General features: G+C 42.7%; 1 protein-coding gene across 7 annotated transcripts in view; it reads left to right on the top strand.

The window, feature by feature from the left end:
* LOC129732389 (high affinity cGMP-specific 3',5'-cyclic phosphodiesterase 9A) overlaps positions 1-15139 on the top strand; it is a 446233-nt gene that overhangs the window by 326116 nt on the left and 104978 nt on the right. For all 7 annotated transcript variants that reach the window (XM_055693235.1, XM_055693234.1, XM_055693233.1 and 4 more), the window contains exon 5: positions 785-2399. In XM_055693235.1, the coding sequence (XP_055549210.1) occupies positions 950-2399 (1450 nt within the window). In that variant the 5' untranslated portion in view covers positions 785-949. The remainder of the gene's footprint in view (positions 1-784; positions 2400-15139) is intronic.

Raw genomic sequence — 15139 nt, forward strand, 5'->3', positions numbered from 1 at the left:
CAATGAAAAATAAGGAGTTGCTTGGAAATATAATTTGTACTATAGTTTTCCAGGAGAATAATTTTTGTACGTTTAATTGAAAAGTACAAATGAAACCTTAACCTCTCTCGAACGTTGAATCTAATTCGAGGTAGAATTGCTTTTTTGATTTCGAACTCTGACTGTAGGTCAGGCTTTAGATAGTGCAAACATTTCCATTTCTATTTTGGAAAATCAGCGTTAGGAAAACTTTCTTGCCAACCGACCAGCGTTAAACTCCAAACGTCTTTGTTTGAAACGGCTATTATCAGCACGAATCCCGAATTCGACATCATTTTCCATTTCGCACTAATCCGAGCAATCACAAAATGCAATCAATAAACGCGTTCACCACATAAAACCGAGCAGACTCGAACGTAGAACCGAGCGCAGTGCAATGGTAGCAATTTTTTTGCCGATTCACAAACACGGCAAGGTAAGGTAAAGGGTTTTGGGCAAGGAGCGGTAAATCCATCTCAATTATGGATGCTTGGCTTGGGGGATATCAACCGGATGTTGGTAGCGTTCTGACACGAGCACATAAACTTACAAAGCATCTAGTCAAGGCTTTGCGAGATCAATAGCGATGGTTAGCGTCGGTAAAAGGGAATGAATTATTAACGGGGATTTGAACTGATGGCGGTCGATAATTTCAGACACGTTTTTGCCGTGTGCTAGCTACTAGTGTAATCAAGATTGACGACTGTCGTAGTTAAAGCGTTTAATTTAATCTTTTTTTTCCTCTTTTTCTCGTTATCCATTTCAGACTTAATTCGTGTTTACTGGTCTTCCACCTGGGTGCTGGTTGGTGCTGAATGAGAACCAAGCGTCTCCACCGTTACCGAGGTGTTTTTTATTCGCTTACTGCGGCGGAAAAAGTCTGTTCAGCGATAAAGTTTGATTGGCTCTCGGGGCAGCAGGACCTGTTCGAATGTACCACAAAGCATCAGGAGGAGGCCACCACCAACAGTGCGGAGTAGATGTCAAGTTATTGGCCGACATTGGATACATTGCTGATCGTCTCCGTAATCTCGAGTACCGCTGGGAGCTGGCCGAGTTGAAGGACCTGCACAAACGGATCGTGCTAAGCATCGATGATCCTCCAGTGAATGTGGTACATGCAATCCGCAACGGGCAGCTACGATCGGTGCAATCGGAACTTCACGGGCACTCCCAGCTGCAGCAGGAAGTTGAGCACGCGGCGGAAGCGGCACAGAAACTGGAAGCTGCCAAAAGGCTTCGGCGGCTCGAAGCTCAACAGCAGCCAGCGGCTCATGTATGCGACGGTGACGATGAAACGCGCGCCAAACTAGTGCAATTAGAGGACTTTCTCATCTCATTCTACCGTAGTTACGCCCAGGTACAGCGAACCAGCCAGAAGTGTAAAAAATCACGCAAACGAACCGGCAGTGGGGGAACGATCGAGACAAGGACGTTTCCCTGTCTGCCTCCAGCGTCATCCCAGTCATTATCGTCACCGAGTCTAAACGGGGCCACTAGTCCTCCTAGCAACAAGTGTGATAGTCAGTGTGCCACAAAATCCACCGCCGCCGCCACCACCACCACCACCACCACCACCGAAAAACCAAAGTTACAGGAACAATCATTCACTACATCGCAGGTCGATCGTACTATGAACCAGGATCACGAGACCGGAGATCCTCACGTAGAAATTGAACAGCAGCAGCAGCAACTAGAACAAGCCAAACCACCAGCAACAACTGCAGGAACAGTGACCATCGAGTGCCAACAACAACAGCAGCAACTACTGGAAAGCACCGACAATCAAAGTGATGCCAAACAGCAGGAGGAAGAAGCTCAAGCTGGAACTAGCACTATTAGCATCAACGTTAGCAGCGCTCCGACGACTCCGCAAAAAAGTGTACCCAACATCGCAACGGCCGCAGACACAGAGGACTCGATCGCCAAAGACGAAGACGAGGACGACACGACGACCGCCACCACGGGGACGACGGTTACGACGATGACGATCAGCAGTCAGCAAACCGTGGTTAATGTGAGTGCGGACGGTTTGGAGCAAAAACGGCCCTCCCTGGAACTGGGTGGATCTTCGCTGTCGTCCACCACAAGTGCACGAGGTTTCTGCGGTCCAGCCGATAATGCCGATAGCACCGATCCGGATGAAGAAGAGGAGGAGGATGAGGATGAGGGTGGAGAAGGAAACGAAGAAGTTGGTGGGTGCGATGTCGAGCGTAAGAAGTTGCGCAAACGAATCTCGGAGCTGGCGAACAATTTCGCCAGTGCCAAGCAGTGGAAGCAAACGTGCGACAATATCGATGCCATCAACGACTCCGAACTGCGGGCCCTGATCCGGGAGTTGAAACGGAAGATCGAGTTTGCCGAACGGATGAATTGGCTGTGTGAGTATTTCTAACTTGTTTTCTAAGTGTATTTCAATGCTACAAATAAGATATTCTGAAATTCGAAACTACAAATTCAAAACTCAAATTAGAGGAAGTGGTTTGTGACACTTCATCTCCTTATGCATGTTTTGAAATATCAAAAGTCGAACTTTAAATCGTCGTATTTTTATACCAAACAAAGTTTCAAAATTAATTATTAATACTTTATTGTAACAAGAATAAAACTAGCGTGCGATATTGTTTAAAAATAAAACTACTATTCAAAATCACGACGGATTTTAGCGACAGAATTTTTTTCAAATGCAGTTGTTGCTTCAGTTTTGTACAGAGCAAATGGAATTACATATGAACGTTTAAACTTCCATGTTTGATAATAATCGTACCCTAAAAATGGGCACCCCGTAGACTGCTTTCTTTGTGTTGAGCTAAGTCAATGTGTCCCATTTGACTGTGTATATGCATAGAATTTTTTTTTTTTATCGTTCAAATTGTTGCCTGCTTGATATCCAACTAAAAGGAACTCAGATAAATAGTTGGAATGAATATACTGGTCAATACATTTGGGATCCGAAAGCTCAAACTGAAAACAAACAAAGGATTGTAGCTCTTTAACCATTCTTGTGAATTTTGGTGGATTTTTCTAGGATTTAAAAATCCCTAAGTTTACGATGGAAACGAACATTGCAGTTGAAACAAGGATGGTTAAAACGCATACAACGCGATGCTTAGTATCTTCTAATTCTAATGTTTGAAAAATGTATTTTCAATCACAAAGCCTGTTTAATCAGAATTTTTTAGACATCGTCTGGCCTACCTCAGCAAAAAAAGTTTCGATGGGAATAAAAATGACGAACGAAAGTACAGAGTGTTACTCCATGACACTAGCAAGCAACAATTTGTGAAACATTTTGTATACACACTCTGCTTTTATCAGTGAAAAGTGAGCCATCTATTTCTGAAAGAGAATAAATTATCGCTACGCTGAACAAATAGGGTGTTTATTGCCGATAGTAATGATTGGTTGACAGTAACAGAGAGTTACAGATACAACAATCCTCTGGGTGATGGAGAATCCCTGAGAATATATGTAGTTTTTCGGTTTTATAAAAAATGTCACAAAATTACTGTAGGTAACCTAATTTTACACTACACTTTTTTCACTTCACTTTTTAATTCTATCACTTTTTCACTTTCCACTTATCACTTGCGAATGCGCATTTCAACGCATTTAAATAGCGCCTTCTTCAGTGCTTAGATGGACTGTGAAAAAGTGGTAGATTTAAAAAGTGAAGTGAAAAAAGTGTATTGTGAATTGTGTAGATTCTGTCAAAAGCTCGCGTAAGAATCAGTGGATTTTAATGTAACCTAAATCGTTGTCCTAGAAATTATCAATGACAAACAATTTCCAATCATAATATTCATCTTCCAAGTTCTACATTAGTCTCAGTAAAAATTTAGAGAATATTTTTCTTGCTGAGAAATCTGTAATCAGACTCATTTATGAGATGACTAAGTACAAAAAATTCTGTAACGCAGTTGGGCAAGTCCGGGACAATTACATACTAGATGGAAGGAAAACCCATAATCGTCCTCACGAAGCTCACAGAGCTCACAGGCAAAAGCATTCGAGCATTGCAGGCGACAAACCAGCACCTACTCGAGGCTATAAAACAGTTTTTGACGTAGGACTACGTCTAACCGCACTATATCGAGATACATTCTGCGGAAACTAAAACCAAGGTGTAACGTTGGAATGAAAGATTTCAAACGGTAATACTGATGGAACCACATGATGGATTACAATAATCAATATGTCGTTGGATTGATAAAATGATGGACAATTTTGTGATTCCTCAGTTACCATTATCATTTCATTGTTAAACAGTGAAAATTTCACAAAAGTTTCAAGGTCGAATTTTCACGAACAATGTACTAATCACATGCGAGCACTCCTGGCGCAGACTTCATGACTAGACACCAACTGCCTGCTGTGATATCCTGTATAGCAGTAGCAAAAAAAATTTGACAGAATACCCCCGTCCCAATAGGTCAACTAATGTTAGCTTCCATGAGCCTAGACAATTTTGATGTCTTGAAGGTGAAGCTTTTTCGGAAAGTCCGTAACAACCTCCAATATCAGACAGTTTTACGTTCTGCGGTTAGAATGTTATTAAAACTGATGTCTTGAAGGAAAACATGCTGCCAACAGTACTGCACCGAGAAATGTATGAATAGAGCGCTGGTCACTCGTCATCTATCAGTGCAGTAGAACTCGATATTCATTTGTGTGTAATCACGACAAGCAGTTGTTTTGGTTTTTTAGCTCCGTTTAATTTCTATTTATTTAGTGAATTTTCCGTCGTTTTTTTTTTGTAAATTTTATTACTGGTCATTCTACTCTGTGCGTAGTACCACTGAACATTAAAGTTTGTACATATTTCGAAGTGTAATAGTTCTTTCGCTGCGATTTTTATTTTGCCGCTACACGCTACCGTCGGTTGTGTTCGATTCATCAGTTCATCTCGCAAACAATAGACTATAGCAGTGATGGATACGAAGCAGTGTGGTGCATGTCAGCTGCTGGTGAACGATTTGGAACCAGTTCGCTGCGGCTTTTGTGAAACTTATTTCCACATCAGCCAAGAGTGCTGTAGATTTAATATTCGCGCACATAAGGAACTGTTTGCCGCTGGCCAAGCTATGTTTTTGTGTTTAGAATGCAGAGACGAATTGCAAGGCAGAAGCATTCGTTCATATTTGGCTGATAAAATCGAACCGAGTACTGCTGTACCAACTGATTTTGATACTGGTAACATCTCATCACAAATTCATGAGCTACACAAGTTTGTCGAATGTTTGAGCCGCAAAGTTGACAGTTTGGCATTAGACCGTACCCAACCGGAACAAAATATTACTCCGCGGCCAATAAGTAATACAATTTGGCCAAGCCTAGGTGTTAAAAGAAGACGAGGTAATAACGGAACGCCACTACGTACTACCACTACTGATCGTGGAACGAAAGCAGTCGATTTAAGTGGCCTATCAGTCCCATTTATTATTCCTGCAGCACCTGCTCCTAAGTTTTTTTTTTTTTTTTATTCTGTATGCCTGAAGGGCACTGGGTACTGAAATGCCACTGCGACATTCTTGCTGATTGTCTTTTGTGGCGGGCCCCGATTGCTGTGCACAGGTTACGGATTGTTCGTACTCATTGATGGAGTAGAACTGTTTTGTTGTTAACCTGTACCCCAATTAGGTACAACATAGTTGATGAAACTAATGACCTGCTTGGGATTGGAGCTCCATGCTTGGTATGGAGTTAAAAGGTAACTTCCTAAGAAGTTGTACCTAGAGGAAGCAAGAGCTTCGCAAGAGCAAAGCAAATGCTCTGAACTCTCTGGTTCAGATTTGCAGAATCGGCAGGTGTCGTTCAACACTACGCCGATTTTCTTTAAATGATAAAAAGCGGGACAGTGTCCGGTGAGGAGTCCCGTGATTATCCGTAGGTCACTACGATTTAGACTAAGTAGCTTTCTGGCGGTTCCAGGGTTCGGATAGATAAACTGTTTGCCTTGTCTACAACCCTGTGCCTGTTGCCATTGGGATACTATTTCTAGCCTCTCCCAAGTTAATAGTTCGCTTTTGATAGCGGAAATGGACGTACCCAGAAACGGCTCGGGACCAATAAACCGCTGAGCTGATCCCTGTCTTGCTAGGTAGTCAGCGTGTTCATTACCCTCGACTCCGCAGTGTCCGGGCACCCAAAACAGAAAAACTGAATTCTGTCGGGAAAGTTCCCGTAGAGTTTCAATGCATTCCCAAACAAGTTTGGAAGCGCATTTGACGGACTTAAGTGCTAGTAGTGTTGCTTGACTGTCCGAGCATATACCGATTTTCGCATGTCTGTAGTTGCGTTGCAGACATATTTTTGCGCAGATATATATGGCATATACCTCTGCTTGAAAAACGGTGGGCCATTTTCCCAGGGAAAACGTTTCCCTGATACCGGGTCCGTATATACCAGATCCCGTTAGGGATCCCATTTTCGAGCCGTCCGTATAAAAATTGACGATGCCAGGTGGAAGATTAGGCCCTCCATTGTTCCACATAGAGCGGTTTGTTTCAATCACTCTATATGGAATATCCATGTTGGACCTAACGTCCATCCAGTCGGAGACTGTGGTTAATAGCGGAGTTAGTTTGAACTCCCTAAGTATGCGAAGGTGGCCGATTTGGTCCCCTTAAGTATGGTTTTCCTCCTTTGCAACCTTAGAGCGCCAAGCTCTGCTTCCTTTTTCACATGAAGATGTAGAGGTAGTAGGCAAAGCATAGCTTCCATGGCTGCAGTTGGAGTTGTTCGCATAGCGCTGGTAACCGAAAGACATGCAAGTCTTTGAACTTTTTTGAGTTTGGCGCTCCTAAGTTTTGGTTATACCTTTCGGGAATTCAACCACTTGTTACAAACGATGATGTTTGCCAGATTGTTGCTCGCTGTTTAGATGATGATAACCCAGTAGATGTTGTCAGATTGGTTCCCAAAGGCAAGGATATTGGTACGCTGACATTTGTGTCCTACAAAGTAGGCCTCTCTCCTGACCTAAAACATCAAGCGCTGATGCCCTCTACTTGGCCAGAAGGTCTGTTGTTCCGTGAATTCATCGAAAAAAAAGCGCCAGTCGCGGGCCGAGCTCAGCCCACGAAAAGTACGTTTGCAGCCCTGCTGTTCACACCTGATCACCCCACATTGTAACACGGACGATGGAAACTGCGTTTCTGATGACTTGATTTCATCTACATATGCCACTGCTGATTTTTCGGATCCGGGACACTCTTTAACAGGCACTATGGAAGCCCCTGACCCCTCCGACACAGTCGTGCTACCTGCTGACATCCGCCTTCCTCATCGTCCCGGTCCTGTGTTCGGAGATGGGGACGGGGTCTTTCAGCCTGCATCGTCAGGCATGTATAATTGTATTTCCGACCTTTCGGCACCTCATGCTTTCCCCCGTTCCAGTGTTTTGGCGCATGGATCCGTTTCGTATTCACACCAGTTGCGGATTTACTACCAAAATGTGCGTGGGTTGCGCACCGAAATAGATTCATTCTTTTTGGCAGTCTCCGAAGGTGATTACGATATCATTGTTCTTACTGAAACATGGCTCGACGATCGCATTCTCTCAACACAATTGTTTGGAAATCGCTATACTGTGTTCCGGACCGACCGTTCTGATTTGAATAGCAAAAAGACGCGCGGCGGAGGTGTGTTGATAGCTGTTTCGGTGAGACTGAACTGCCGTATGGATGCTGCACCTATTCTTGATACTCTTGAGCAAGTGTGGGTAATTGTGGAAACATCTTGCAGTGACGTCAGCGTGGGTGTTGTGTATTTGCCCCCTGACCGAAAATCGGATTCACAGCTAATTCAGCAACATAGCGATTCGATAGAAATGGTTCTGTCACGTTTGAAGCCTCATGCTCAAGCATTAGTTTTCGGCGACTATAATCAGTCTGGTTTGCGATGGTTTATTCCGCCTAATGGACTACCGTTAGTGAACACACTGCGTTCCCACATGCCGACTGGCTGCTGCTCTCTTCTTGATGGTTTTTGTCTACACGGACTGACCCAAATCAACACTGCTTTGATTGATGACGAACGCATGCTAGATCTCATATTTGCAAACGACCAAGCAATGCAAAATTGTTCTGTGTCTGTTCCCCACGAGCCACTGGTAAATCTTGAAGCTGTGCATCCTGCGGTCGTTATATCAGTGAGCCTTTCTCAACCAATGGTTTTCGATCAAGCTTCAGAAAGCAGGTCTTTGAATTTTCGTCGTGCTGACTATTCTGCACTTTGCGCAGCACTATCGGAAGTAAACTGGGATGCTTTTTTTTTCCGTGTTGGGTATTTTCGTCACTGCGACCAATTTTTTGATATTTTGTGACATATTCCCCCTTTTTAATTTTGCTTAGTCAGGATAACGTATCACTATTGGAAGTGGTCGTTATAGTCTGGCCAATAGCATTAGTCCAGTCCGGTATTATACTTCGTATGAAGCGCACAACCGTACTGGGATTTGATCTCCAGATTTCAGAGGGTTCCAGAAGACCTCTCTCGAAGAACTTATATCTTTTGATAAAAATTGCCGGACATCGGCATAACAGATGTTCCGAGTCTTCTTTTTCCATGCCACATACTCGACATGTATCATCTTGAAGTTTTTTCATAACCTTCAAATGATAACGGCTCGGACAATGCCCTGTTAATAAACCAGTATACGTGCTTAGATCTTTTTTTGAAAGATCCAGTATTTTACGAGTCATAGAAACGTTCGGAGTGATGAACCGTTTCGACTGCCTACCGATGAAGATGTTTGTCCAGTTGGATTCCACTTTCAGAGTTTCCCATGCTTTTAGTTCCATTCTAAGGGAACAAGCGGATAGACCACAGAAGGGTTCTGGTCCTATGAACTGATGAGACGATCCAAGTCTTGCCAATTCATCGGCTCTTTCGTTCCCATCTATTCCACAGTGACCAGGAACCCAGTATAAGTCTACTTGATTATTAAAACCCAGTGTTTGGAGTGATTGAACACACTCCCAAACTAGTTTTGATGTGCATGTCGCAGACTTCAAAGCCTTCAACGCTGCTTGACTGTCGGACATCATGCAAATGTTTGAGTGTCTGTATTTCCTGCGTAGGCATATTTCAGAACATTCTAGTATTGCTTGGACTTCAGCTTGGAAGACAGTTGGCCATTGGCCCATTGGAACTGACAGGTCTATTCCTGGGCCAGTTACTCCTGCTCCCACTCGATTGTTCATTTTTGAACCATCTGTGTAGAAAATGATTGATCCTGGGCGGAGATCAGGACCACCGCGTTCCCAAACATCACGCTCAGGTTCAAACATTCGAAATCGTCTTTCAAAATTGTATCTTTTCTCCATCCGGTCTTCATTGTTTATCACTAGGGGATTGATACGAATAGTTTTTAGAATACCTAGATGACCCGTTAAATCACCCTCAAAGAGCCTTAATGATCTTTTGATCCGTAAGGCACTCTTTTCGGCTTCTAATTATATGAATTGGTGCAGTGGAAGCATAAACAGTAGAGCTTCCAATGCCTTGGTGGGTGTGCTTCTCATTGCACCCGTTATTGAGAGAGTGGCTAGCCGTTGAAGTTTTTCCAACTTATCTTGAGCACCTTTCTCCCTTTTTTTTGTCCACCAGACTAGTGAAGCATAGGTAATTCTGGGTCTCACTATAGCCGAATATATCCAATGGATCATTTTCGGTTTGAGTCCCCATTGTTTACCAAAAGTTTTATTACATATCCATAGAGTATTTGTAGCTTTTTTTATTGCCTGCTCTAGATGTGTATTCCAGTTAAGTTTTTTGTCAAGAGTTACTCCAAGGTATTTGACGTTATCTGAGAGTTTAAGAAGCTCACCTTTTAGCATAATATCATTAAGCCTAGTCTTTTTTCTACGTGTAAATGGGACGATAGTGGTTTTTGAAGGATTTACATTTAAGCCTTCCCTATCGCACCACGAGGAAATAATGTTTAAGGCAGTTTGCATTCGGTCTGTGATGATATCATCATACTTGCCACGGACAATAATGACAATATCATCAGCAAATCCAACTACTTCAAAGCCTTCTTCCATCAATTTTTTTAGAAGATCATCAACTATTAATGAGCACAGCAGAGGAGATATCACCCCTCCTTGTTGGCACCCTTTTATAGCTGTTACACTTATATTAGAGCTACCAAGGCTTGCTGCTATTTCTCTTTTTGATAACATCTCGCTTATCCAATGAATAATGCAATTGTCAAAACCACGTTTCTCCATTGCAGCAGCCATTGAGTCATGAGACGAGTTATCAAATGCCCCTTCAATTTCAAGGAACGCCGTAAGAGAAATTTCTTTTGCAGCAAAAGATTTTTCTAGTTTTGTAACTATAGTATGGAGTGCAGTTACCGACGATTTCCCCTCCACTGGGATGCTTTATTGGATCGGTCTTCCTGTATCGACGAAGCGGTTGACTCTTTCAACAGTGCAATTGAGGGCGTAATCAACCAGACAGTGCCAGCTTGTGATCCACCTCGAAAACCAGTGTGGTCGAATCTTCACCTCCGTTCGCTCAAGCGCTTGCGGTCTGCTGCGCTTCGGAAATACTGTTCACATCGCTCGTCATACAACAAAAATCGATTGAACATCGCTAGCCGCCAGTATTGCAACTACAACCGATATTTGTACAACCGGTACGTGAAACGCATTCAAAATAATCTTTGCACACATCCAAAACAGTTCTGGTCGTTCGTGAATAATAAACGGAAGGAAGCCGGATTACCCTCTTCCATGTTTCTGGGCGATTCCGTTGCTAACAACGAACGTGAAAAATGCGATCTATTTGCCCAGCAGTTCCAGCAAGTTTTCAACGGTTTTGTTGCCCTCTCCCGAACAAGTCAGTATAGTCAGCAATGCAGCTCCCCGAGACGTGTTTTCATTTCGACTGCCGCTTATTAATACAGAGGATGTTGTCATTGCCCTGAGTAAGCTGAAAGCTTCGTATACCGCTGGACCAGATGGTATTCCTTCAGCGGTTCTCAAGCGATGTGGAGAAGTTCTCTGTTCACTAATCGCTAAGCTATTTAATTTATCTGTGCAGCAATGTAAATTTCCTGACCGTTGGAAATTCTCGTATTTGTTTCCAATTCACAAGAAAGGTGATAAACGCAACATCTCTAATTATCGTGGCATCACATCCTTGTGCGCTTGCTCTAAGTTGTTCGAGATAATTATTAACGACGCTTTATTCGCTAGCTGTAAACATTATATTGACACCGAGCAGCACGGATTTTTTCCTAAACGGTCAGTAACCACAAACTTAATGCAGTTCGTGTCTCGCTGTGTACAAACCATGGATTGTGGTTTTCAAACTGATGCAATTTATCTGGACTTGAAGGCTGCGTTCGATAAAGTGGATCACGGGATACTGCTTGGTAAAATGCTTAGGCTCGGTATAACATCGGATTCCGTACGCTGGTTTGAGTCGTATTTGACTGAGCGTAGAGTTTGTGTGGAAGTAGGATCTGTTGTTTCAGACCGCTTTTCCAATATGTCAGAAGTTCCTCAAGGTAGTAACCTGGGTCCGCTACTCTTCTCTATCTTCATCAACGACGCTGCTCTTCTGCTGCCACCAGGCTGCCGGCTGTTTTATGCTGACGACACGAAACTGTTTAAAAAAATTAAGTGTTTGCGTGATTGTATGGAGCTACAGAACTACCTGGACACGTTTGCGAGTTGGTGTGGAACGAACTGCTTAACGCTGAGCATAGATAAATGCAACACGATCTCTTTTAATAGGAAGCGTACGCAAATCGAATTTACATATTCTATTGAAAATCAACATCTTCTCCGTGTGGAGTGTGTAAAAGACCTCGGAGTAATTTTGGACCGCGAACTGACATTTAAAACCCATTATGACAGCATTATCGCTAAGGCAAACCGACAACTTGGGTTTATATTCAAGATTGCTGATGAATTTCGTGATCCGTTATGCTTCAAATCATTGTACTGTTCTGTGAGATCAATCCTAGAGACCAGTTCTGTGGTATGGAGTCCTTTCCATGCAAATTGGTCACACAGAATGGAAATGGTGCAGAAAAAATTCATCCGCTATGCTCTCCGCTTTCTCCCTTGGCGGGATCCACAGAACCTACCACCATACGAAAACCGCTGCTGACTTCTTGATATTCAACCATTAGAACATCGACGACAAATCGCACAGGCCGTCTTTGCTGCTAAACTATTGACTGGCCACATCGACTGCCCAAGTATTTTGACCCAACTCAATCTATACGCTCCTGAAAGACCACTGCGAAACTTTTTTTATTTGGAACCGCGATTCGCGCCATATCCCGCCGCTTTAATGAGTTTTATGATTTATTTGACTTCAATATGCCGATCAACGCTTTTCGTCAGCGAGTTATTGATGTTTCACGAACAACCTGACTATATTTTTAATTTAATAATTCATTAAGACTCATCATTGTCAGATGAATATAGATTGTGAAATAAATTTGTGAGCAGCCAAGCCAAGTGAAGACTACATTGCCGCTGTAGACGCACAGGGGGGCCTGTTGGGTTAACGCGTAGGTATCGTTTTGCGATCTGAAACACAATCGAATTGCCGTTTGAATTGTCTCCTTCTTCTTCTTGTTTCGTATACTAGCAAATATCAGAATTCAATATGATTATTCGGGTGCCGCAAAATACACTGCACCACCGGGGACAACAAAATTCGTACGTATAAATTAGGTTCATTGTACAGATAAATTGCGTTGCTTATTTTTGAACTCTACACTCTGTTTTTTTTAATGTCCATTTTAAATTTTCTGTGAATATATATTTTTGTTTAAAAATCACAGGAGGGTTGTGCGCAAAGCCACGACCGCAAGGTTGAAGTAGAATACTTTTATACAGCTCTACTTACGGCGAATCGGTTCGCGCCGCTTTTCGCGTTCAGCCTGGCAGAGACCTAATGCGCATGGCCAACACAATACAAAGGTGTTTTCATATTGGAATTAGACACGGCTTTACTGGAGTAAGTGTTGGCAAATGCATCTACCGCTTATACCGCCGCTATCGTACGAAAGCGCGTCGTTTCATGTGGGGAATAATATCAACAACGAAAAATGACGCGCGTCTAAGCACACCCGAACTGTTTCGCCATGCCGCTTCCATTTACTTCCTTGTAACTTCGGCCTCATGGAAGTACCGGCTGCACCGCTGAGGCTGTTACCATACTGCTACTGGTACTCAAAGCTATTAACTCTTCAGATTAAGTGTTTTCTTTGTCCTCAAAAGAACAATTGTTCAATTCCATATCGGATATAATGCAATCGCATCTCTGTAAAATTACCGACAGTTATATTCTTCTGAACAAAATGATCCAACTTTTCCATTAGAGGAAGTGCCGGCTGATGTACGGCAAAAATCTCGCCCGATCGCTCACGTTGGCGTTCAGCCTGGCAGAGGCCTGAGACGTGGTGACCAACCACAGGGCAATGATTTGTTTAATTTGAAGGCAGCCACAGGTGCAACCCGCTGTTATCCTCTGTTACTGCTGAGTGCTGATATCTGCTGCTACTGCTGTTAACGTTGTGGACGGTCCATCCAGCTGTCATTTCGACTAATGAATGTAGCTAGTTTTCCCAGAAACACTCTTTTGTAGTCGAAGGGTGCTACGAAATAGGCCACACCTTTCTGTTCAGTTTTACCATTTTGTAATGTTCTTCAGACGAATTATTCCACAATTCGCATTTGATTATTGTATCCAGCGAATAAAAACCGATGGTGCGATTTTACCCCTAACCGTATTGCGGCTTGTAACATCAAGCGATTAAGTTTGCTCGCTGTTGCGTGTTGCATCATGTTGCAACTTGGCAGCTGGGAGACGACGAAATTCTGCTCATGCTGATTGATTAAATCGACTTCATATTAGCTCTGCATAGTCGAACTAACTGCTTTTGTGAATGCGTTCTAACAGGGCAGTTTGTTATTCAAAGTCGGTTATGCTGATCACGGCCCTTGCGCTGCCCCAACAGTGGAGGTTAACTCAATAAAGTAAAAATACGACAACTACAACAGAATTTGATTGCATCCTTGTGTTGTGTTGATGCCAGAAAATTATTAACCTTCAATTATTTGTTTATTTGCCTTGAAAAAGGCATTTTGCGGTTCAAAATCGGTTGCTGATCGCAACCTTTGAGCTGCCCTGACAGTGGAGGAATTGAGATCAGAGACAACATGCACTGTGGAAGCTATTTCACAGTCAGTAAATTAGACGGGTGCGACAAATTTAAATTGCTAGGATCCAACACAGAATGCTTGCTTGCGTTGTCAAAAACTATTAACTTTCAATGACTTGTTTATTTGCCTTGAAAAAGGCATTTTGATGTTCAAAATTGGATTTCCTGATGGCAATCTTCATGCTGCCCCAACACGGGGGGAATAATGGCAGTCAGGCGACACACGCTGAGAAGAACCGCGCTGCTCCTGAGACGTGGTGACCAACTACAGGGCTAGTGCTGCTGCTAAGGAAGGACGCTGTTGTTGTCTAGAAGTATTATGAGCGGCTTCGGCTGAAACAGGCTCTTATATAGGCCGAATAGCATGTTTTCAACTGCAAGTTATATGATTCTGTCGACCGTGCTTGGGAAGCAATCATATAACAACCAATTACAGGTCGAATTTTTTGTTTTGACAAGGCTTGACTATTTTCAATAGTACAATAGTGTGAATAATAAAATTACAATTATCTTCTTTTGGGAAGAATCTTAGAAGATTTTCCAATCTATTGCTACACGAACGAAGGAAATCCATCGAATACTAACCGATTTATTAGCATTTGAAATTGGACATATTTTTCACTTTTTTCGGGTTTAGATTTTCATTTCACACCCCTATGTAGCCGAACTTCCTGAGAGAAGTATTCGACTTCAAAACTGTAATTCTTTATCGTTATTTTTTCCACAAACTTGTAACTGCAGGAAAATTTCATTATGTGACATATATGCCGCTTGGTGATCGGAGAGTTAGCCATCGTTCACAAGACAAATAAATATTGTTTATCTTATACTAAATCGTACTCAATTTAGGTCTGTATAGAAGCTTGTATACTCGCAATTGCAATTATAAAGAGAATATTTTTTCTTCCAAAATAGAGTACT

Source organism: Wyeomyia smithii, chromosome 3, assembly GCF_029784165.1.
Source record: "Wyeomyia smithii strain HCP4-BCI-WySm-NY-G18 chromosome 3, ASM2978416v1, whole genome shotgun sequence".
Lineage (NCBI taxonomy): Eukaryota > Metazoa > Arthropoda > Insecta > Diptera > Culicidae > Wyeomyia > Wyeomyia smithii.